The sequence below is a fragment of the Mobula hypostoma genome, chromosome 18 (assembly GCF_963921235.1).
Source record: "Mobula hypostoma chromosome 18, sMobHyp1.1, whole genome shotgun sequence".
Taxonomy (NCBI): domain Eukaryota; kingdom Metazoa; phylum Chordata; class Chondrichthyes; order Myliobatiformes; family Myliobatidae; genus Mobula; species Mobula hypostoma.
In genome coordinates this window covers 3,950,414-3,975,148 of record NC_086114.1, presented here as the reverse complement: position 1 = coordinate 3,975,148, position 24,735 = coordinate 3,950,414, and the positions used below count along the sequence as shown (strand labels likewise).

The window sequence follows — 24,735 nt, the reverse complement described above, 5'->3', positions numbered from 1 at the left end:
CAGCTAGAGCTTTTCTCTTTGAAGCAATGGAGGGTGAGAGACAACTTGACAGAGGTGTGCAAGATGATAAGAGGCAGAGAACAAGTGGACAGCCAGAGACATTTCCCCTTGGTGGAAGTGGTGAATACGATTGAGCATACTTCTAAGTTGATTGGAGGAAAGTATAGGGGGGATATTAGAGGTAAGTTGTTTTTTTTTTACATAGCGTGGGGAAGGAATGGAACATGCTGCCAGAAGTGGTGATAGAGGTAGATGCATTAGGGACATTTAAAAAATTCTTAGATAGACCCATGGATGGATTAAAAAAATGAAGTGGGAGGGAAGAATTAGATTGATCTTAAGGTAGGTTAAAATGTTGAGATAACATCGTAGACTGAAGGACCCATACTGTTCCATGTTCCATGTTCTGAGTTCCAATTCTCACTACCCCATCCCTCCTGAACTCTGCCAATGATACCCCAGTCCACCAAACTGCCTCCCAAATACCCTAACCCCTTCTTCAATGCCACAGCACCTCCTAAACTGCCCTAACACCTCCTATATTATCCTATCTCTTACCATTCATCCCATTCCACTCCCCTTCACCCATCCCACATCATCCCAGCCCAGTGCTACTTTCCAAGCCCATCCCATTCCAATTAACCCCTTCCCCAATCACCCCAGCTCTTTATGTTTACCCCTGGTCTGCTTGCTAGTCATCTCACCAGCCACCCTCCCTCCTCACACCTCCATATCATTCAGAAAGTCGTTCGGTGACTCCACAGTGCAGCAACATTTTGTTGTAGTTGTTTTGTCTGGCATTCACACTTCTCATTGAAGTGTGGCCCCGGAGGGGCAGATTTGAGTCTGTCTGTTCAGGAGCTGAGGTTGGATCAATCTTCATCTGTCACAGCCATTCATTCCAACATGGGTGGCCCTGAGTTAGCAGCACCTGACGGCGTCCTTGAAGCACGCATCCCTCCACACGACGTCAGAGATGGACAAAACAGTCTGTGGCACACGAATGGTTTGAGACAAGGTCAAGAAAATAAAGGCACATTGCAACTGGCGGTATGTTATACCAAAAGTTTAACCTTGGTGTCAGTTACAAGTGTTTGTCTGGCCCACTGGTGTAACCATCACCTTGTGTTACAATCCCTAAAACAGAGGAAGTCCAATTATTTACGGATTATAGAGTCATAGAACCATAGAAATTTACAGCACAGAAACAGGCCCTTTGGCCCTACTAGTCCATGCTAAACCACTTAAACAGCCTACTCCCATCTACCTGCACCAGGACCATAGCCTTCCATACTCCTACTATCCAAACTTCTCTTAAACGTTGAAATTGAGTTTACATGCTTCACTTACATTGACAGCTCGTTCCACACTCTCATGACCCTCTGAATGAAGAAGTTTCCCCTCATGCTCCCCTTAAACTGTTCACCTTTCTCACTTAATCCATGACCTCTAGTTGTAGTCCCCCCAATCTCAGTGGGAAAAGCCAGCTTGCATTTACCTTGTCTATACCACTTATGATTTTATATACCATTTTCCAATCTCCTCTCAACCTTCTTGGTTATAATTAACTCAGGAGATCAGGCAGCTTCAATGGAAGGAAATCATCAGTTGATAGTTCAGGCCGTCCCTTATGCATATTGCTCAAGATATCCAGCATCTGCAGAATCTCTTGTGTCTCAGATAAAGGAATACATGTTCATGTAACTCATGTCTAAACTTTGAATGAAACATATGTAAAAATAAAATATTTATGAAAACATGTACACTAGTGCCTTAAGGTTGTTATAGCCAGGGCGATAGTGGGGATAAGCTTCAGTTACCTATTAAATGCTCCCAATGGTCTGCACCTCAAATAGCCTCTGACAACGAAGTCCTGGCCTTCACGTGTGGCTTAGCTACTAAGCCCGCCGGAACTGTTTCTACTGAAAGAAGGGGAAAAGTGGGTTACTTGCTCCTTAAAACCAGTCCTTCAGCCAGGTGGGGCCCGTCAGCTGTGGTTGGCCACTCCTCCAGGAGAAGGAAAACTTTTATCTCAAACCTCCGTTGCCTTGTGCCTATACCCACTCGTGTGGAAGACCCCAAGGAAAAATCCAGAGCTGGAGTCACTTAGGCAGTCCTATGTTGAGTTCAATGTTGGTTGGAAACTCTTGTGACACTGCTGGTACCAATCTGTATTGGTATCTGCTGATCCTTTGGGTTCATCAGCTGCATGGAGACAGATGGAATCTGGTGTACATCTCCATAGTTTCTGAAGATGGCAGCACAAGTAGGCATGTTATCTTCATTAGCAAGGACACTGAGCATAAGGGCAGTGTGGTTAATAGTTTTAAGTTAATCCATGTGTGAATCCCTCTGCACATTTCTGGTCACCAGACTATAGAAAGGATGTGATTGCAATGGAGAGGGTGCAGAAGAAATTCACCAGGATGTTAAAGGCAAAAGAAGTAGCAGAGTTTTGAATTTTTTTTAGAGATACAATGCAGAACAGACACTTCCAGCCTTTTGAGCTGTATTGCCCAGCAACTTCTGACAACCCCAATTTAAAGCAGCAGATAGAATTTAATGCAGACAAATGTGAGGTTTTGCACTTCAGTAGGTCTTGCACAGTAGGGTGCTGAGGAGTGCGAAAGGACAAGCGGATCTGGGAATACAGGTCCATAATTCATTGAAAGTGGCATCACAGATAGAGAGGTTTGTAAAGGAAGTTTTTGGCACATTCCCTTCATAAGTCAAAGTGTTGAGTACTGGAGATGGGATGTTATGTTGAAGTTGTATAAGACAGTGGTGAGGTCTAATTTAGAGTACTGTGTGCAGTTTTGTTCACCATGTCTTATGGTCTTCTGGTCTTACCTGCACGAAAGATGTAAATAAGGATGAAAGAGTGCAGAGAAAATTTACAAGGATGTTGTCAGGACTGGTGGATCTGAGTTATAGGGAAAGATTGAATAGGTTAGGACTTTATTCCTTGGAACATAGAAGATTTAGGGGAGATTTGATAGAGGATTACAAAATTAAAAGGCTATAGACAGGGTAAATGAAAGCAGTCTTTTTCCATTGAGGTTTGATGGGACTACAACTAGAGGTCATGGGTTATGAGTGAAAGGTGAAAAGTTTGTGGAGAACATGAGGAGAAACTTCTTCACTCAAAGAGTGGTGAGAGTATGGAATGAACTGCCAGCATAATGGTGCATGCGAGCTCAGTTTCAATGTTTAAGAGAAGTTTGGATAGGTACATGGGTGGTAGGGGTATAGAGGGCTATGGTCCCAGTGCAGGTTGATGGGAGTAGGCATTCTGAATGGTTTAGCATGGACTAGATGGGCCAAAGGACCTGTTTCTGTGCTGTGCTTTTTCATGACACTATGACTCTATGAACAGGAGTGGACATGGATCCTGTCCTTTAGGAATTCTGATCCAACTGGACGCCTCCCTCTGGTATCTTGCCCTTTTTAGGACTGAACATCTCAAACACACATTCACAATGACTCTTAACATTTCCTCCATCTGTAATCACATTAACTTAGCATCTTCTCAACCTGCAGCCCTCCATTCCCTAAGGAACAAGTGGGGCTGCATGGTAGTGTATCGGTGAGTGTAACGCTTTATAGAGCCGCTGGTCGGAAGATTTCTGCTGCTGTCTGTAAGAAGTTTGTATGTTCTCTGTATGTACTGTATGGGTTTGTCATACACTCTGAAGATGTATGGTTTAGGGTTAGTAAGTTGAGGGCATGCAATGTTGGTGCCAGAAGCATGACGACACTTGTGGGCTGCCCCCAGTCTATCACCGGACTGTGTTGATGGTTGACGCTAACTGCATTTCTCTCTGTGTTTCGATGTACTGCACCTGTACATCTGATGAATAAAGCTAATCTCCTTAAACTTTATTGAATCAGTACTGATGAAAGGTAATGTTGTAGCTATATAGGGCCCTGGTCAGACCCCACTTAGAGTACTGTGCTCAGTTCTGGTCACCTCACTGCAGGAAGGATGTGGAAACCATAGAAAGGGTGCAGAGGAGGTTTACAAGGATGTTGCCTGGATTGGGGAGCATGCCTTATGAAAATAGGTTGAGTGAACTCGGCATTTTTTCCTTGAAGCAACGGAAGATGAGATGTGACCTGATAGAGGTATATAAGATGAGAGAGGCATTGATCGTGTGGATAGTCAGAGGCTTTTTCCAGGGCTGAAATGACTGGCACAAGACAGCACAGTTTTAAGATGCTTGGAAGTAGGTACAGAAGAGATGTCAGAGGTAAGTTTTTATGCAGAGAATGGTGAGTGCGTGGAATGGGCTGCTGGCAATGGTGGTGGAGGCGGATATGATGGGGTCTTTAAGAGACTCCTGGATAGGTACACGGAGCTTAGAAAAATAGAGGGCTATGGGTAACCCTAGGTAATTTCTAAGGTCCTTACCTGTTCAGCACAGCTTTGTGGACCAGAGGGCCTGTATTGTGCTGTAGGTTTTCTATGTTTCTATGAAAGGTCTCTAATCTCAAACATTAACTCTGTTTCTCTCTCTGCAGATGCTGCCTGACTTGCTAAGTGTTTCCAGTATTTTCTGTTTTTGCTTTACTTTTGTTGCCGTGAGTAAGGGCACCATAGTGATCTCGCCATGATTTTATCGGAGACTAGTGATTTCATGGTCATCATGACAAGTCAGGCTTTTTATTCCACATTTTGAAAAATGACTTGAACTTAAATTCTTCAACTGTCGATCTGAATTCATGTTTCCAGATCTATGGCCCAAACCTCTCGACATCGGTCTAATCACTCGACTACTCCCCCAGAACCAAAGTTTGGTAGTTCAATAATTGAGGACTTCCATTGGTTGGGGTTGACCATGGACAGTGCCTTCTCTATTTGTCTACACGATACGCAATCCAGTTTGCAAGCCCGTGCAGTCCAAGCTGTTGCCCATGTAGCAAGCTCCTCCTCTCCACGCAGCTGATGACTCCAAAGGAACGGCAGAGACTGATATAGTTTATAATTACTCAGTATAAACAGTCAATATTCAGTCTTCTAATTAGAGTCATAGAGCACTACAGCATAGGAACAGGCCCTTCAGCCCATCTAGTCCATAACAAATCCCATTGACCCAAATTATTTGTATTTGAGCAGCAGCAAGAGACAATTACTGTGATTAAACGCAGACCTCTCAGTGCAATACACATCTGTAGCCCTAAACTACACTAAGTAATGAATGCACCCTGAAAGTGGAGGTTACAACAGAAATGAACTCAGAATGTCCCAGGTACAGTATTTTACCTTCACATATTAGTAAGGGGGAAGAAGATGGCGGCGCAGTGCAGCACGCGCGGCTGTTCAGAATGCTATCGATTATGTGTTAACTAGGGGGCCATGCACAATCCTGATTTGATGGAGACGGACGTGAGAAGCACGGAGGAACACCTGGAGTAGCTTCTGAAATGCCCGCTTTGCTGCCGCTGCTACTGTGCGATCGAGAATCTCCAGAGGGGAAGGCCGCAAATCCTCGGCTTTGCCTATTGCTTGTTGCCGGGGCCGGGGTCAAAGCACTCGGCAGAGATGGTGCTCGGTGCTCGGTGTCGGAGAGCTGGTCGGAGGCTCGGAGTTTTCGGACGGACTCGGAGTCAGACTGTGGTCGGATGCTTCCGGGATGCTGCATCGGCAAGTTGGCGGCGCTGGAGGTTTACCGTCTGCATGAAGTGATGGGACTTTCGAGAGACTCTGAGACTTTTACCATGCCCGTGGTCTGTTCTTATCAAATTACAGTATTGCTTTGCACTGTTGTAACTATATGTTATAATTATGTGGTTTTTGTTAGTTTTTAAGTTGGTTTGCCATGTGTTTTCTGTGATATCATTCTGGAAAAACATTTTATCATTTCTTAATGCATGCATAACTAAATGATGGTAAAAAAGAACTGCGTGTCCTCATAATCTAATCTAATCTAATATTCTGTCCTGTGTGTGAGACACTTTAATTCCTTTGGTACCTGGGATAACTTAGAACACTTATAAACCTGTACCCTGAATAAAGTGTGTTTCTGACCCTGAATGATGCACAGTCATAGCAGTCATCTTAAAATTATGTCCTCTCATATTACCCCAGTTCTGTCCCTGGACAAGTCTTTGGTTGTCCACATATTGACTTCTGATTATAACAATGGCATTTTGATTCCAATGGAAATAAGAAAAGTGGTGAGTAAATGTTTAAATTTATTCATTATAACCATTAAAGTGTGGTCACTCAGGAGAAATGTGACACTTTGTACAAGACCCCACAAGTAGCAAGGAATAAATCTTAAACTAAAACAGTCTGCTGAGGAAATCAGTGTGTCAGACAGCGTCTGTGGACGGAAACGGGCAGTCAATGTTTTGGGTCAAGACTTTCCTCTGGACATGACCCTTCATAAGTCCAAATGAAGGGTCTAGACTCAAGACATTGACCATATATTTCCTCCACTTTGATCCAGTTCTCAGCATCTGCAGTCTTTCATGTCTCCAAATCTGAAGGAGGGTCTTTGTCCAACATGTCGACTGTTTACTCCTCTCCATAGATGCTGCCTAACCTGCTGGGTTCCTCCAGCATTTTGTGTGTGGTTTGGTCAAGATTTCCAAGCTCTGCAGGCTCTTTTGTGCCTCTGATTGTGGGCACAGCTCTCTTTCACCTCAGGTTCCGTCACCTCTTGGCTACTTCTACCGACTTCACCCAGATGAGTTTCAGGCCTCCGCCTGCAACAGGTGTCTAGTCTCAGCTGGAACCCAAAGAGTCCGATGTTACAGCTGGAGGTTCCTACACAATGTTCAGACATCGTTGGTTCTATCTAAATATTGGCAGCTCTGTATATTATAAAAGCATAAATCACTTTGGTTTATTATCCAGTATTATTACTATTCTGTCTTTACAAAGAAGTACAGTTTTTTTTATTTTTGCAAACAGAAGCCCACATCTTTCATTATATTATGGAACTTCGTACAGACACACACAATTCAAGTAATCCACTAACTGAAGTCCATATACATCTACAGTAAAATTAAAAGCACACAGCCAGTAGAATCAAGCAGGAAAAGAAGTGACAAGCTGTTTGGGAAGTTGCCCAGTGTCGAGAGTCCAAGGAGGTCCCACTGTCATTTTACAAAATTATTCCTTCCATCAAGTTTACAAGTTCTCTTTTGCTTGCCTTGGCTGATTCCAGCAGCCAAGATGGTGGCTGCTGCAGCAAATAAAAGGCACCAAAGACCATCCAAATGGAGTTCCATTCCGGAAGGTTCCAACTGGTACATCCCATGGTTGTACTTGATGTGCAGAAATTGAGGAGGGTTTAGAGTGGGGCTTCATTTGGTGTTAGTGGCCCCACTGCTGTGTTTGTACTGACCATTAACAATTTGTTAAAGAGGTTCATAGAGTACAGGCTTTAGATAAAGACTCAGAATTATGATGCCAGAATAAAACTGGCTTACAAACTCAGGCATTTACACGCATCTGCATATCCTCTCACACACATTGGTGCATATTTCTTCATCATACACAGAAACACACCCACACATGCATACACATGCATACAAATGTACATATGTGCAGAAAATCACACACACACAAACACACTAAAACACATACACTTACTGTACGCTGTAATATGCACGAGGGTACACTGACTTTTAGTGAATCATCTATCCAGGAACGTAGAACAAAAAAAAACACATACTTGTAGAACGCTTATCATAGAAAAGCCTCATAGGAGCATTATCAAGTAAAATTTAGCAAACTATATATGTTCACAATGGCTTATGTATTTATACAATTACTTGTTTATTTTGCCTGCTACTCATACTCTCTGACTCTTTATTGTCAGTGTACACTGATTAAATTATTGTTTTATTTTCTTACAAACACATACACATACATCTTTCTTTGTTACCCTGACCACAAACTTCCTGTACACAGGTTGGCGGGATGGACTCTTGAAGCCAGGACTAAGAGGAAGGCCCGGAGTGCCCACGGTGACTCTCCCTGTTCACACGAGCAGGCTTTGAGCTGCTGTTGGAGTCTGAGTGCTGAGCTCTAGGCATTTCTCCAGCTGCAGTGGCAAGTGTAGAAATGTCTCACTGACCTGGGCGAACTCCAAGAGGGCCATAGTATCACCGCAGTCACCAGGCCCGGCTTCAACCTTGATGCTTTGGCAGCGGCAAATTAACTCTGGTTTTTGGAAAAGAAGATCTTGGCATAGACAGTAGTGGGACTCTGAGGGGTCGGAGAGCTCGCGACAGGCGGGGCAGTTGGGTGTGTAGGTGTGAGTTCCAGCTCAGCGTAGGTCAGGCTGTCTTCCACAATCCGAGGCTAAGGAAGAGACAGAAACATTACAAAACTCCTCAAACAACATACCGCAGGAACCAGCCTCCCTTCCATAGGCTCTGTCTGTACTCACTGCCTCTGTAAAGCAGTCAGCATATTCAAAAACCCCACCCACCCGGACTTCCTCTCTTCTCCCCTCTCACATCGGGTGGAAGATAAAAAAGCCTGACAGGCTCAGGACAGCCTCTCTCTTTGTTAATCAGACTCTTGAACAGACCTCCCGTATGATAAGATGGACTCTTAGCCCCACAACCTAATTTTATCATTTACTGTCACTGCAGTTTGGAGGCAGCTTTTACAGTTTACTCTGCATTGTTATAGCTTTTCCTTATTCTAGCTCAATGCACCGTGTAATGAACAGTCTGCAAGACAAGTATTCCAAAGCTCAAACTCAAATTTACTATCAAAGTGCAAGTGGTCAGCACAACGCTCTAAGTGCCAATGACCTGGGTTCAGTACCCGCTGCTGTCGGTGAGGAGTTTCTACGGTCTTCCCGTGACTGCGTAGGTTTCCCCCGGGGGCTCTGGTTTCCTCCCACATTCCAAAGACGTACCAGTTGGTGGGTTAATTGGTTATTGTAAGTTGTCCTGTGATTAGGCTAGGGTTAAATCGGAGGATTGCTGGCCGGCCCGGCTGGAAGGGCCAGAAGGGCCAGAGGGCCTACTCTGTGTTGTATCTCAATAAATAAATTAATTAATTAATTAATAAGTCACCATATACTACCCTGAGATTCATTTTCTTGCTGACATTCACAGGAAAGTAAAGAATTACAATAGAACTTATGAAAAACTATACATAAATGAGCATGTGCAAAAGAAGACAAACTGTGAAAATAAAAAAACACAAAGAAGAGTGATAATAAACCTGATTCTGATTCTGATTCTGAAGAGTTTTTGAAAATGAGTCTGTAGGTTATGGAATAACTTCAGGGTTGTGGTGAGTGAAGTTATGCATACCAGTTCAGGAGCCTGATCGTTGAGTGGGTAATAACTGTTCCTGAACCCAGTGGTGTGGGACCCAAGGCTCCTGTACCTCCTGCCCAATGATAGTAGTGAGAAGAGGCTGTGTCCTGGATGGTGGGGGCCTTTGATGAAGGATACTGCTATTTCTGTGAAGCACACTTGGTAAATGTGCTCAATGGTGGTATTTATGAAGCAGTGCATGTTTTCTGCTGTCGATGCTGGGGTCCTGCATTCTGAATCTTGAGGTTCTCCGCACTATCCTGAATGCTCCTTCTACACAGAGTGAAGAAATGACTCTGCTTTCTTCTCCTCCAAATCATTCCGCCCTTTACTCTGTGGCCTTCTCCAGCTCTCCAACCCTCAAAGATGCCTGCACCCTTCCACCTCTAGGTCCTTTCTGCTGTAACTTCTGTTCTCTTCTCCGAAGGCCTGGTCAGCTAGTGCCTGCTTGTTTTCACTCACTGCATTTAAGGTCCTGAGCAAACAATTTGTTGTAGTTTTTGTCTTGAGCTCGATTCGTTGACTTGGTATCCAGGAGGACTGAAGTCTTATGGCAGCTTGAACTAATGCAATTAGCTTGCAGCATTGTTTCAAATGTCAAAAAAGCATTATTTGGCTAAAGCTGCCTGCTTTGCTGAGTGAAATTGTATATTAAAGTATTTTTTCTTTATTGAATAAATGCCATATATGCTTTGTAAGCCAACTGTAGTAATTGAAAAATTCTGTTTGGAAATATGGTCTGGGAGCTTTTCAGCCTTGTGTGCTGAGCATGGCTAAAACCCGAGACAGAAGATGCTACCACGAATGGAGTTCTTTACCGCAGCTGCCCTGCTGGTTATCATGCTATCACCCAGTGTACCAAGGATGGGTCTGATCTTAAATAGTGAGGCTCAAATGATGCGGGAACTTCATGTGCCTCATTGGAAAGATTAGGCCAGTCCTACATAGATGTTGTCATCAATTGGCAGTTGGGAAAACTGTGTCTCCTGGCTAAATCCACTGTCAAACCTATAAGTTCTGGTCACTTCATGATAGGAAGGATGTGGAAACTTTAGAGAGAGTGTTGAGGAGATTTACCAGCATGCTGCCTGGATTAGAAATCGTGTTTTATGAGGATAGATTGAGTGAACTAGTGATTTTCTCTTTGGAGCAAAGGAGGTTGACAGGTGATTTGATAGAGGTGTACAAGATGATAAGAGTCATAGAGAAGAGACTTTTTCCCATGATGGAAATGGCTAATACAAGAGGGCATAATTTTAAGGCGATTGGAGGAAAATATAGGGGGATGTCAGTGGTAGGTTATTTTTTACACAGAGAGTGGTGGGTGTATGGAATACACTGCCAGAGGTGGTGGTAGAGGCAGATACATCAGGGACATTTAAGAGACTCTTAAACAGGCACATGGGTGAAAGGCAAAATTGAGGGCTAGTGGAAGGGAAAGTTTAGATTGATCTTGGAGTAGGTTAAAAGGTTGACACAACATCATGGGCTGTGCTGATCTATGTTCTATCAATGACTTTGAAAATTAAGTAACATTCAAAACTGAGTTAAACTAATGAAAGAATTACAAAAATAAATTTATTACATTTTATAGAAGTAGTTTTGAATAGAACTAACTAAACTCAATTATCTAATATCTAAATAAGTAGCTCACACCTAGAGCAGTATAGGTAATGAGAACACAGGAGATGGCAGATGCTCGAATCCGGAGCAACAAACCACCTGCTGGAGGAGCTCAGTAGCTCGAGCAGCATCTGGGGGAGGGGAAGGAATATAAATTGATAATCCTACCACCGCGCACCCCCCCAAGTTTATGACACAAGTTACAAAGTAAACAGTATAACGCTACTGGTACTTCACGTGTGATGAGACCTGGGTGGTGGCAGGGAGTTCAGTACACTTACAGCCTGGGGGAAGAGCTGTTTCTCAGATTAACAGTTGCTGTCCTAATAGAACACCAGCTTGTTAAGAACTGTATCATTTCTGAACAGCTGTCCTCATTGAATAGTGAGCAGTGGAAAAGATGAACAGCTTCAAGTTCCTGGATGTTAATGCCTCCGAAAATCTATACTGGGCCCAACTTATTGATGCGTTCACCAAAAAAGCACACCAGTGGCTACATTTCATTAGAAGTTTGAAAAGATTCGGTATTCCACCAAATTTCTACCGATAATCCACGGAGAGCTTTCTAACCAGTTGCATTGCCACCTCGTATGGAGATGCTAATGCACAGGATCAGAAAAAAAATTCAGAGAGTTGTAAACTGAGCCGGCTCCATCATGGGCGCTAACCTCCCCGCCATCGAGGACATCTTCTAAATGCAGTGTCTCAAGAAGGCACATCCAACAAGAAGGACCCCATCATCCAAGACATGCTCTTTTCTCATTACTACCATCTGGGAGGAGGTACAGGAGCCTGAAGACCCACACTCAGTGACTCAGGAACAGCATCTTCCCCTCTACCACCAGATTTCTGGTGGGTAATAAACCCATGAACACTACCTGACCATTTTGCTCTCCTTTTGCACTATATTATTTTTATATTCCTTATTATAACTTACTGTAATTTTTATGTGTTTCATTGTACTTCTGCCACAAAGCAACAAACTTCATATGTCAAGGATCATAAACTTGATTCTAATTCTGAATTGATTAATTGGGCATTGCTTATTAAACAGCTCCAGAGGTGTTGACTAAACCACATTTAGTCTGTTTGCGCTCCATGTCTCCAGAATGGGGCTAAACCATAGGCTTCCTGTGTAGGTGGGCACCATGTCAGTGACCCACAGCTGACGGGGCTGGATGTACCAAGATGAGGTTCTTGTGCTTGATGGGCTATGCCTGTTCCCATGGCCAGTAAGATATGCAAGTTTGCAGCTTAATGTTTCACCCCTTGGCAAAGACCATCATTTTGGATCCAGCTGCAGTTTATTAGACAATAGACACCCACACTCACAGAGGTACCTTAATAACTCACTCGGATATCAGGGTTTGGAAACAGCCTGTGGTGCATCCAAGTTGTCTCAGCTGAGAAAGGTTTGATGTGTTTGGGGTCCAGCCTGAAATCTGGTTGTCTCTAATATAAGTAATAGCTATTACTTCATTTAAGAGCAAAAGAGTTCCTTTAGATGTTGGAAATCTTGAGGAACACACACAAACTAGTGGAGAAACTGCAGGCTGGGATTCTCTATCAGGTTGCAAGGGTCAATAATGAAGATATACACAGTTAATAAATAAAAAACAATATATGTAGTATATAAAAACTTTATACATCTACTTGGGTAAAACAAAATCTTATTTAATTCCTTCCCTTAAAAGCAAACCCCATAATTATAGCACATACACAGCAGGTCAGGCAGCACCTATGGATAGGAATAAATAGTCAACATTTCAGGCCAAGACCGTTCATCAGTCCATAGATGCTGCCTGAACTGTTGAGTTTCTCCAGCATTTTGTGTTACTGGAGATATCCAGTATCTGCAGAAGCACTTGTCATAAGCAATAATTATAAGGTGCAACAAGTTGGGTACATTTAAAGCAGAGGTTGTTTGGTTCTTGATCAGTAAAGGTGTCAAAGGTCATGGGCAGAAGGCAGGAGAATGGGGTTTTGAGGGAATAAAACATCAGCCATGATGAAATGGCAGAGCAGACTCGATGGGCCAAATGACTTAATTCTGCTCCTAGATCTTATGTTAGTCTCCAAGAGGACCACAACCTAGTCGTGGTTTGGAGACCTGTGTGCCTCAATGACCAGAAGGGCTATGTTGGCTGGAGTTAGAGTCTTATGCTTTGGCTCTTGGTAGGGTCACTCATGCCAAATAGGTCAAAGGGTAGAATCCAGACTAACAGTGTTTCACCAGACCGCCAGGTTTGGCGGTTCAGCTCAGGGCTAACAACCCTGACTGCTAAAACAAACTTGTTATGGAAATAGCAATGAAGAACCCTTCGACATCCGAGTGTGACAGTATTCCTAAGTCTCCACCTGGGACTTGCATGACTGACAGTAGGAAAAACCAAGAGGAAGCGACTGGCATGATGAGGGAAGCCCTGAACACCGCCAGAGATGGAGGTCCTTCTTTGCTGCCATAAACTCCAGTAGTGTAATGGGCAGCAAGTAAGTCTTACGTCAGTGCATTCTCCGCATTCCTGCCATCATTTCCAGATGCATTTATGGAGTTAGGTTACATTAAGGAGACACAACTCAATGACAACGTCATCAAAACCGTAAGGGGAAGCAAATTGACTTTGAAATAACATTAATTCAAAAGCAGAATGAGAAGTGAAACAAAATTCTTCACTAAACACAAAGGGCAGAAAATGGACCAAGCTAATAACGTGATGGTGTTGAAGCTGAATTGTAATATTTCAGCCATTTTTCTGTTAGTAATGTAATTAGTGTTAATTGTTTTTTACCAGGTGACCTAAGAGTGTGTGTTAAATCCTGCTCTCTCGTTTAATTAGCATCAGTTTTATTCTCTTTTCACCGTGCTGATGGTTTACTGGCTCTCATATTCGTCCTGGCAAACTCCAACTCATGCAAATTTTAAGCACATCAAGAGGTAAAATCGGATTCTCTGGATCCTTATTGAATGTTTGTAAAATTGCATTGTGTTCTATTGTAGATTATCTATTTTTTCTTGATCCTATTATGTTCTGATATGAAAAATAACGTTGCATTCTAGGATGTAGCTCAGCCAGTGTGGTGTGTGCTTTTCATACATTTTTATGTTGGTCAGATAGTAAATTTAATTCAATGAAGCCAAAGACCACTAAATAAATAATTGGATCTTAGAAAGCAATAAAGATACAATAAAATTAGCAAGTCTACGATGAGTAAATTATACGTGAAATGATAGGATTTCAAATTCTCTCTATGCTTATTGCTTGGTTGTGAAATTCTGACAATGGAAATATAAAAATACTGAAGGAGCAGGCAGAGAAGATGAAGGTATTGCAATAACACACGCAAGAGAACACAATCCAGTGTTGGTAAGGTGGTTAACTCTGGATGGATGTACTGCTGAGGGTTTCATCACCTGCTTTCAGTCACCCTACCCAATCTAACAGCTTTCAATCTGAACCTGAATCTGGTTTAATATCACTGGCATATGTTGTGAGATTTGTTGTTTTGCAGCAGAAGTACTTTGCAACGCATTATTTTAAAAAAAACTATAACTAACAATTATATATACAGTGGATTCTAGTTAATTGGGGCATCAGTTAGTCAGGGCAGCTGATAATTTGGAACAATTCTTAAAGAACAAAAACAAATCAAGAAAATAGATGGGATTTCCTTAATTTATTTGAGACACTATGTCCCTTAATTGTCTGTCAGTCACATACACTTGTGTGGCTATTGAACACTACACCATGCTTAGAGCAATCAGCTGTGTCAGTTGCATGTGCTTGTGTTATGTTATCCATGTGGGCCGAGGGACACCGATTCAAAAAGCTGTGATTTTTGAGATTTTTTTAAAATTTTGACTTAATAGTTGTTTGAGACCCTTGCCATGAGGCCATGAAAAGATTTGACATGAGCTGAAAAAAATTACCATACTGGACTAAATTAAAAGCCATGGACCTAACACCACTCATTGTCAGCTGGCAGAGATCTACAATTGCACGTTTGATATATCAGCAAGATAAACCGAGAGAAGAATGGGCATTATGTGAGGGACAACAGGGAACATCCCAAAAATGGAAGTGTGAAGGTAAGGATCCAGATGATGAAGAGGCTCTCCATCATTGTGGCTTTTCATTGTAACGAGACGAGGCGTGCATGTCAGTGGACCAGTCAGAGGAGCTCGCTAAAGAGCTAGGGCACAAAGATTATAAAGCAACAGATGGTTGATTGTAGACACGGGAGGTACTGCGGATGCTGGAAATCTAGAACAATACACACAATGTGCTGGGGGAGCTCAGCAGGTCAGGCAGCATCTATGGATGGGAATAAACAGTTGACTTTTTGGGCCGAGACCCTTCATCAGGGCTGGGACGGTTGATTGTCTCAACCGAAACGTTGACAGCACATTAAATTCAAAAAAGCGCGTGGCAAGAAAGATAGCGCTGATGCTGTAAGTGCAGAAACATGTAAATCTACAAAACTCCCTGACTTGCTTCAAAAGTCTTTTACAGATGATATCTACAATACCGATGAAATGGCCCTTTTACTTATCATACCATGCCAAACGGATCCCTTTGCAACAAACACACAATACTATCAGGTTCAAAGAAAGCAATGGATCACATAGCTGTGTTGTGCAAATATGGCAGGAACTGATAAAAATAATCAAAATCAGAATCAGGTTTATTATCATTGGCATGTGACGTGAAATCAGCCGCAGCAGTTCAATGCAATAGATCATCAAGCAGAGAAAAAATAATAAATAAAATAAAATAATAGTAATAAATAAACAAGTAAATCAATTATGTATATTGAATAGATTTTAAAAACGTGCAGGAACAGAAATACTGTATATTTTTTAAAAAGTGAGGTAGTGTCCAAGGATTCAATGCCCATCTAGGAATTGGATGGCAGAGGGGAAGAAGCTGTTCCTGAATCGCTGAGTGTGTGCCTTCAGGCTTCTGTATCTCCTACCTGATGGTAACAGTGAGAAAAGGGCTGCCCTGGGTGCTGGAGGTCCTTAATAATGGACGCTGCCTTTCTGAGACACAGCTCCCTAAAGATGTCCTGGGTACTTCGTAGGCTAGTACCATAGATGGAGCTGACTAGACTTACAACCTTCTGCAGCTTATTTTGGTCCTGTGCAGAAGCCCCTCCATACCAGACAGCGATGCAGCCTGTCAGAATGCTCTCCACAGTACAACTATAGAAGTTTTTGAGTGTATTTGTTGACATACCAAATCTCTTCAAACTCCTAATAAAGTGCCTGGCCTTCTTTAAAACTACTTCAATATGTTGCGACCAGGTTAGATCCTCAGAGATCTTGATACCCAGGAACTTGAAACTGCTCACTCTCTCCACTTCTGCTCCCTCTATGAGGATTGGTATGTGTTCCTTCATCTTACCCTTCCTGAAGTCCACAATCAGCTCTTTCATCTTACTGACGTTGAGTGCCAGGTTGTTGCTGTGGCACCACTCCACTTGTTGACATATCTCACTCCTGAACACCCTCTCGTCACCACCTGAGATTCTACCAACAATAGCTGTATCATCAGCAAATTTATAGATAGTATTTGAGCTATGCCTATCCACACTGTCATGGGTATAGTGAGAGTAGAGCAGTGGGCTAAGCACACACCCCTGAGGTGCACCAGTGTTGATCGTCAGTGAGGAGGAGATATTATCACCAATCCACATAGATTGTGGTCTTCTGGTTAGGAAGTCGAGGTTCCAATTGCAGAGGGAGGTACAGAGGCCCTGGTTCTGCAACTTCTCAATCAGGATTGTGGGAATGTTGGTATTAAATGCTGAGCTATAGTCGATGAACAGCATCCTGATGTAGGTGTTTGTGTTGTCCAGGTGGTCTAAAGTTGTGTGGAGAGCCATTGAGATTGCATCTGCCATTGACCTATTGTGGCGATAGGCAAATTTCAATGGGTCCAGGTCCTTGCTGAGGCAGGAGTTCAGTCTAGTCATGAACAATTTCTCAAGGCATTTCATCACTGTCGACATGAGTGCTACCGGGCGATAGGCATTAAGGCAGCCCACATTATTCTTCTTAGGCACTGGTATAATTGTTGCCTTTTCGAAGCAAGTGGGAATTTCCGCCCATAGCAGTGACAGGTTGAAAATGTCCTTGAATACTCCTGCTAGTTGGTTGGCACAGGTTTTCAGAGCCTTACCAAGTATTTCTGCCCTGCGAAAGTTCACTCTCTTTAAAGAAATAGTTGTTATTGGGAAAAGCATTAAACCTCAATGCTTTAAGGACCTCAGAATGAATAGTTTACCAACTGAGTACTATGCCAGCCTACACTCAGTGAATTCCTCCGTCGGTAGCCATTACAAAGTAACACACAGTCCTGTGGTAGTACTGTAGTATTCTCATTTGTACTGTATTTCATTTAAATGCATAATTTGTCACAGTTAAACATAGTTGTCTTTTTATACTTTTTTAACTATTTCCATGAAACTTCAGATAATTGAGGCAGCCACTTAACTGGGCTAAAATGTATTGGTTCTGACATGTCCTGATTAACTGGAATCCACTGTATATATAATTAAATTAAATAAGTAGTGCAAAACCAGACCAAAAAAGAAAAAAAATAGTGAAGTCGTGTATATGGGTTCATCTTTCATACAGAAATCAGAAGGAGGAGAGAAAAAAGCTGTTCCTGAAACTCTGTGTGTCTTCAGACGCCCGTACTCCCTCTCCAATGGTAGCAATGAGAGGACAGCATGTAAATTTGTCTGTAGTACGCCATTTTTCCGTAAGAGCAGCAACTATCAAAGGCTTCTAGTTTCAGAAGCAGATGACATGACTACACAGGATGACTACTTAGGCGTCAGACAATGAACATCTAGATCACTTTGTTTTTGATAAAGGCCCCATATCAAAAACCCAAAAGCCTTGATAGAGTGGACATGGAGAGGATGTTCCCTATAGTAGCAGAGTCTAGGATCAGAAGGCACAGTCTCAGAATACCAGGATATCCTTTGAGAACAGAGTTGAGGAGGAATTCCTTTAACCAGAGGATGGCGAATCAGTGGAATTCATTGCCACAGAGGCTGTGGAGGCCAAGTCATTTGGTATATTTAAAGTGGAGGTTGATAGATTCATCATTAGTAAGGCTATGTGAAGAAGGCAGGAGAATGGTGTTGAGAGGGAAAATAAATCAGCTTTGGTGGAATAGCTGAGCAGACTCGATGGGCTGAACTATCTAATACTGTTCCTATGTCTTATGGTCTTATGTCTTATTATTTTTCTCCAATGCCTGAATAATTCTTCTATTTGTTAGCTGGGCCAAATGTTCAGTCAAACTTTCAAAGCTCACAGGGTGCGCTGTTTTTAGATCACGTGCAGGCGTTATACTCTGTTTTACTCCATAGGGAACATCATTCCCAACATTAAAAAACTTGTTTTTCTTTTAAAGAAGACAGTATCCACTAACTGGGTAACAAATATTGTGGCCAGATTTCTATGGTAACATTTTCAGAAAGAGTAAAACTGAATAAATTAAGTCTAGATTTGAGTTGATAAGAAATCGATATAAAACTGGCTGCTTAGTGCAGACACCCCACCTCTCCCGGAACTTCCGGGAGTCTCCCGCATATTAATAGTGGCTCCCTGATGCCCGCAAATTATATACAATATCACGGAAATCAATTTTTTTGAGAGCGAGCGAGAGAAAAGCAAGAGAGAGCGCAAGAGCGACCACGAGAGAGAGCGCGCTATTGCAGAGTGTTCCAAAAAATATATAAAACGTACGTCACCCCAGACTACACTAAAGTGTACCCCTGCCCAATAGGGGTTAAAAATAATGACAGTGTTGCTCGCTGCACTATTTGCAACAGTGACTTTTCTATTGCCCATGGTGGGTTAAGACTGTAAAAGACATGTTGAGGTGAGTTTAACAGGTGTCATTCGTTCATTAGCATAGCTAACGTTATTTAAACTAGCTGGCTAGCTGCTAAGGAGCTACTCTACTGCAGACATCCCACCTCTCCCGGAAGTCTCCTGCAAATTGATGGTGCTACCTCCCTGAAATGAGTTTTTGCAGAGTGGAATGTCTGTTAGTATTTCTATCTCTGGCCAACAGTGAACTGTGAGGGTGAATTGAGCTTGGTCCGTGCAGAGTGTGTGGGACCATCTCAATGATTGTTTCAGTTCCAGAACCAGACTTATCTAACTCTTCAAAGTGAAACATTCATGCTCGGGGCACGGCCTAAGTGTAAGAATGTGTCGAGTATTTGCTTACCAGAATGGATTTGGCATCATGTTTCTTCAAGAACTTTCTTTTGGTGGATGCTTCTCTTCTCGGTACTGTAATGTAGAGCAGAGGCATACCATAAAGCTGATGCAGTGAAAAGATGTACCTTCCACTTTTCTATGGTGCGTGGTTCTTCTTGTGCTTCTATGCAACGTGCACAGCCCCAGTGTATACACACACACAGGCACGGGCATGAACAAGATTCAAGAGTCAAGTTTATTTAGCATGTATACATCGAAACATAGGCTGGCTGGTCATGCAGTCACATCAGCGCTGGATTCCGGAGAGAAAGTTTCCCAGTTCGAACCCAGTTGGGCCCAGGCACGCTTTCCATCCGTGCTGGGTTGAGTGTCGAGCTCGCAACTCAGCCTCGTAAAAAAAAACTGCGCTGTGAGAAGGATGTGGGGGACCACTCACAGAATCTTTCCTCCAAGACAACCACTTGAAAAAGTGGTCACCGAGGCTCTGGTAGAGTGTGGAACACAAAAATAAAACATCGAAACATACGTTGAAATGTGTCATTTGTGTTCACGCAGATACATGGTGGAGTGTATGTATATACAAATGCACACACACACACAAGAAATGATAAACAAAGGTAGAGACAAACAAGCACATCCAAGCACCCACACTGATATAATCACATGTAGCAACTGTTGGATTCTGATATTTCTACATTCATTCAAAGTACATACAAAGTACATTTATTGTCAAAGTATATATACTATATACAGCCTTGAAATTCATCTTCTTGCAGGCAGCCAGAAACTAAAGAAATTCAATAGAACCCATTATAAAATGAAGACCCAATGTGCAGAGAAAAAAATACCAAATTGTGCAAACAGTAAAAGCAAGCGAATAGCATTCAGAACTGAAGTCCACAAGACAGAGTCCGTCCACAGACACGAAGCCACAGCCTCAGTTCAGCGCAGAGCTGAGTAAGCGTTGTGGAGCAGCGAGCTGAACTGGCCCAACCCTCACCTCAGGCCTCAACACCCTGACCTTTTCAATCTGGCCCAATGCTTAAATTGTCCAAACATTAGGTTTAGTCACTCGATGTGCTCTGGGGCCTGGTCCTTGCTGCCTCGATTCAGCCTGTACCCGACCTTTCCATTTGGCCCAGTGCTTAAATCGATCAAACTTTGGGTGTTTTGTCACTCGGTGATGGGCCTGCTGCCTTGTCTCAGCCTCAATTCTGCTTGCCTTGCCCAGTTCTGCCACATCGAATTGCCTCCAAGTTCAAAGGGATGTTACAGGCTATTGTTTGCAGTGATCATTTACTAGAAAAAGTGTTATTAATGAAGTAACAAATTGTTTCCTTTGTTTTATTTGCCACTGATAAATAGTCTCTGAGCTTCACCAGTTCCTTCTTAAACCGGAAGATCTAAGGTTCTTTCGGAAATCGGGGAAGAGGCACAAAACTTGTTGCTTCATGACTGTATTTTTAAGCATTAATAGAAAAAAGAACATTGAAACCCGGACGGTAACACAAGCAGAGGCTAGTGAATGAAGGGAGAGAGAAGGAAAAAGAAGATATAGAGGGATGGTGCTGCAGCCAGCTCTTTTTAAACTGCACAGATAAGTAGCATTCCAATGAAATTTGCAGATAAGAGTTAACCTATCAGATAGTCCCTATTCAAATAACGCCACACCAGAGAAACTTTCAGAGTATTTCAGAATGATACAAATGTAACCTTTAGGAGACACTCTGAACAAATGCATATACATACTGTGGCCACTAGGAAACATACCAAAAAGTTACATGTATAAAATTTAGTTATAAAAATATAAGCAGGTAATTAATTGTTAAGCTGCAATGAAAATAACAATTAAATAGTCTAATCCAACTTCCCTCTCTCGCGCGCACACACACACACACACACACACACACACACTCACACTCACACACACAAACACTCTCACTCACACACACAAACACTCACACACACACGCGCGCACACTGGTACTTTGACGTTAGTAACATGGTGACTCTTGTGGACTGCCCAGCACAATCCTTGGTGAATTGATTTGACACATTCCACTGTATGTTTCGATGTACAGGTGACAAATAAACTAACCTTTGCACACACATGCACAAGCTGACACTGCAGTTTGAGGATTTAGAACTACCTCTTATACCAACTAATTTGAAATTGTTTTTGAAGTCCTTCACAGTAGACCTCAGCAGTCTACGCTCTTGCTTAGTCTGGGTGTAATATTCTGCAAATATACATTATAGGGCACTGAGCTATAATTATGGTGAGCGAGTGAATCATAGGCAAAAAGAATGAATTGAGTAAAAATAAAATTTAAGTGTGTTTTTATTTCAGAGATACATTTTACTGTAAAGGGAAAAGGGCCAGTAACATCATGGAAGATCCCTCCCACTCTGCTCATGGACTGTTTGTCCCACTCCAATCAGCAAGGAGGTTACATAGTATCCATGTCAGGACCACCAGACTCAAAAACAGCTACTTTCCCCAAGTAATAAAGTTGATCAACATCTCTATCCACCAACCCACCCAACCACCACTACTTTATCATTTCCTGTCAGTGTCACCTTATGTATAGACACTCCTGTCCCTAGTGTCACTTTATGGACATACCATCAATCTATGTATATAAGCTATCTTATGTATTTATATTTATTGCATTTTTTTATTCTTGTGTTCTTTATCTTATTATGTTTCTTTTGGGCTGCATTGGATCCAGAGTAACAATTATTTTGTTCTCCTTTACACTTGTTACTGGAAATGACGTTAAGCAATTTTGAATCATGAATACGTGACAAATAAAGCAAATCTTTAATCATTAACATTTTAATAGGAGGTGGAAAATTGGAAATAACTACTGCAGTCTTGGGTTTAATACCTCTCAGAGATAATCCTGCCCATAGTGATACATACTTATCCAGCATCTACAGAGAGACCCAATTTCATTCTGCGTTTGGGACAAAGAAGTGTAGAAGCCAACTTAGGTACCAGGTAGAAGCCCTCAAAATACAGCTAGATCCCAATCCAAAATAAGACTCTCATTGCTGGGCAGAGAAGTTCCTTTGTGCAAATGAAATCATGGTCAATCAAAACTTTCCCTTCAGCTTCATTCCCATGGGATGGGCAGGATGTTCTCCATGGCTGGGGCTGCCACGCAGCTGGTGGCAAGTGGGAGGTGAACTTCAGGCCATCGTTGGTTCCTGCTCCTCCCCAGAAAGGGAATTTTTCTCTTTGTCTGAAACATGAAATTACTTCCTGTGGCTGTGGACAATTTCTGCCTTCAAATATCTTTGTCAATATCAGTGTTGTTGAAAGACTTATTGGTGGATTTGTGGATAGTGTAGAAGGTTGTTTGTTTACAATGGGACATTAATAGTACACAGAGCTGGGCAGAGAAGTGGCAGATGGAGTTCAGTCCAGTAATGTGTGCAGAGATACACTTTGGACAGTTGAACTTGATGGCAAAGAACAAGGCTAATGGCAGGATTCTTGGGAGTGTGGAGGAACAGAGAGATATTGGGGACCATGTACATAGATCCCTCAAAGTTGACAGGATGCTTAAGAAGGTGGGTGGTGTGTTGGCTTTCATTAATCAGGGCATTTAGTTCAAGAGCCATGACGTATTGTTACAGCTCTATAAAACACAGGTTAGACAACACTTGAAATATTGTGTTCAGTTCTAGTCACCCCATTATAGGAAGGACATGGAAGATTCAAGGCAGGCACAGAGGACAGTTACCAGGATGCTAATTAGATTAGAGAGCATGTCTTCTGAGTAAGTTAGGGCTTTTCCCTTTGGAGTGAATCTGGATGAGAGATGTAAAAAATGATAAGAAACAAAGAGTGCACAGTCAGAATTTTTTTCTCAGGGTGGAAATGGCTAATACAAGGGGGCAGAATTTTAAGGATATGGAGGAAAGTATAGGGGGTTGTCAGAGGTAGGTTTTTTACACAGAGTGGTGGATACATGGAACACACTGCCAGGACTGGTGGTAGAATCAGGTACATTAGGAACATTTAATAGGCTCTTAGGCACAATGATGAAAGAAAAATGGAGGACTATGAGGGAGGGATTGGTTAGGTTGAACGTAGAGTCGAGTAGAACAAGTCATAGCAGCTCTGCATTAAAGTGTAAAAGAGAGGCAAGAGTGGATGTTGGCTATGGTCTTATGATGCATGTGCATTGCTGATATTTGCATATTTGTCTGCTCCGTGTATAAAGTATTTAGCATGACGTGGTTGCAAGGCCCATTTAGATTTCTTCTTCACAGCGCAGCTGATACACTTCCATTTCTGTTGTAAATAACTAACACATGCAAAACAGAACGTACAAGATAAATAAATAAAATGCTGGACGTTTAACTTGGACATTAATTAGATTTCCATCAATTCATTAATAGCCATGTCAGGGGGAGGTTTCGGCAGCTGCCAGCAATTACAAGCAGCCTCCATCAATCAATTCTTCTGCGCCAGATAACCTTCTGTTGACTGATATCCTAAATAGTCTTTTATTACTGTTAACCATGTAAGTTGGAAGATCTAGGATACTGGAAGTGGCAGGTCTTTTGTTCTTTTTCCTGGAATTTAGCTTGACAAGCAAATTGGCACAGGAAATTCATCCAGATTATAGAGTTCTCCAGTGACTATTAATAACTATTCTATTAAATATATTTTTACTGGACGATGATCACCACAATCTGCAGCCTGTAATTTCCCTTTAGGAGTTGTCTGTTTGAACCGACCATATGACCTGCCATTTTTGTGGTATTCAGAAGGATTCAGTGAACTGGGCTCTCGAAGGTGCAGGTATGGCATGGGACTGGCTCCACCGCATTGGACTCATCTTCGGGGACTCTGCTGTTCCTGTTCTGTGCATAACTTGTTTGATTTCTTTATTGTTTGCACGACTTTTTTTGTGCACATTGGATGTTTGATGGTCTTTGTGGTATGGGTTTTTTTTTGTAGATTCTAAAGTATTTTTTTTTGTTTTGTGGCTGCCTGCAAGAAGATGAATCCTAATGTTGTATATGCTATACACACTTTGATTATAAATGTTCTTTGAAAGAGGCATAGATAGTGCATAAAGTCAGAATCTCTGTCCCCCCATGAGTAACAAAAGCAAAAGGGCATAGGTATAAAGCAGGGGTTCCCAACCCTGTTTATGCCATGGATCCCTACTATTTACATAAGAATAACATAAGAAATAGGAGCAGGAGTCGGCCATCTGGCCCGTCAAGCTTGTTCCACCACTCAATAAGATCATGGCTGATCAGGCCATGGACTCATCTCCACCTACCTGCCTTTTACCCATGACCCTTAATTCCCCTACTGTGCAAAAATCTACCCAACCTTGTCTTAAATATATTCACTGAGGTAGCCTCATTTGTTTCATTCGGCAGAGAATTCCACAGATTCACCACTCTCTGGGAAAAGATGTTCCTCCTCATCTCTGTCCTAAATCTACTCCCCCAAATCTTGAGACTATGTCCCCTAGTTCTAGTATCACCCACCAGTGGAAGCAACTTTTCTTCCTCTATCTTATCCATCCCTTCCATAAT

At 42.3% G+C, this 24,735-nt stretch overlaps 1 protein-coding gene across 2 annotated transcripts in view; it reads right to left on the bottom strand.

The window, feature by feature from the left end:
• Nucleotides 1-6,195: 6,195 nt before the first annotated feature.
• vstm4a (V-set and transmembrane domain containing 4a) overlaps nt 6,196-24,735 on the bottom strand; it is a 77,336-nt gene continuing 58,796 nt past the window's right edge. For both annotated transcript variants that reach the window (XM_063070336.1, XM_063070338.1), the window contains 2 exons: nt 19,173-19,237; nt 6,196-8,317 (listed from right to left, as the gene is read on the bottom strand). In XM_063070336.1, the coding sequence (XP_062926406.1) occupies nt 8,171-8,317; nt 19,173-19,237 (212 nt within the window). In that variant the 3' untranslated portion in view covers nt 6,196-8,170. The remainder of the gene's footprint in view (nt 8,318-19,172; nt 19,238-24,735) is intronic.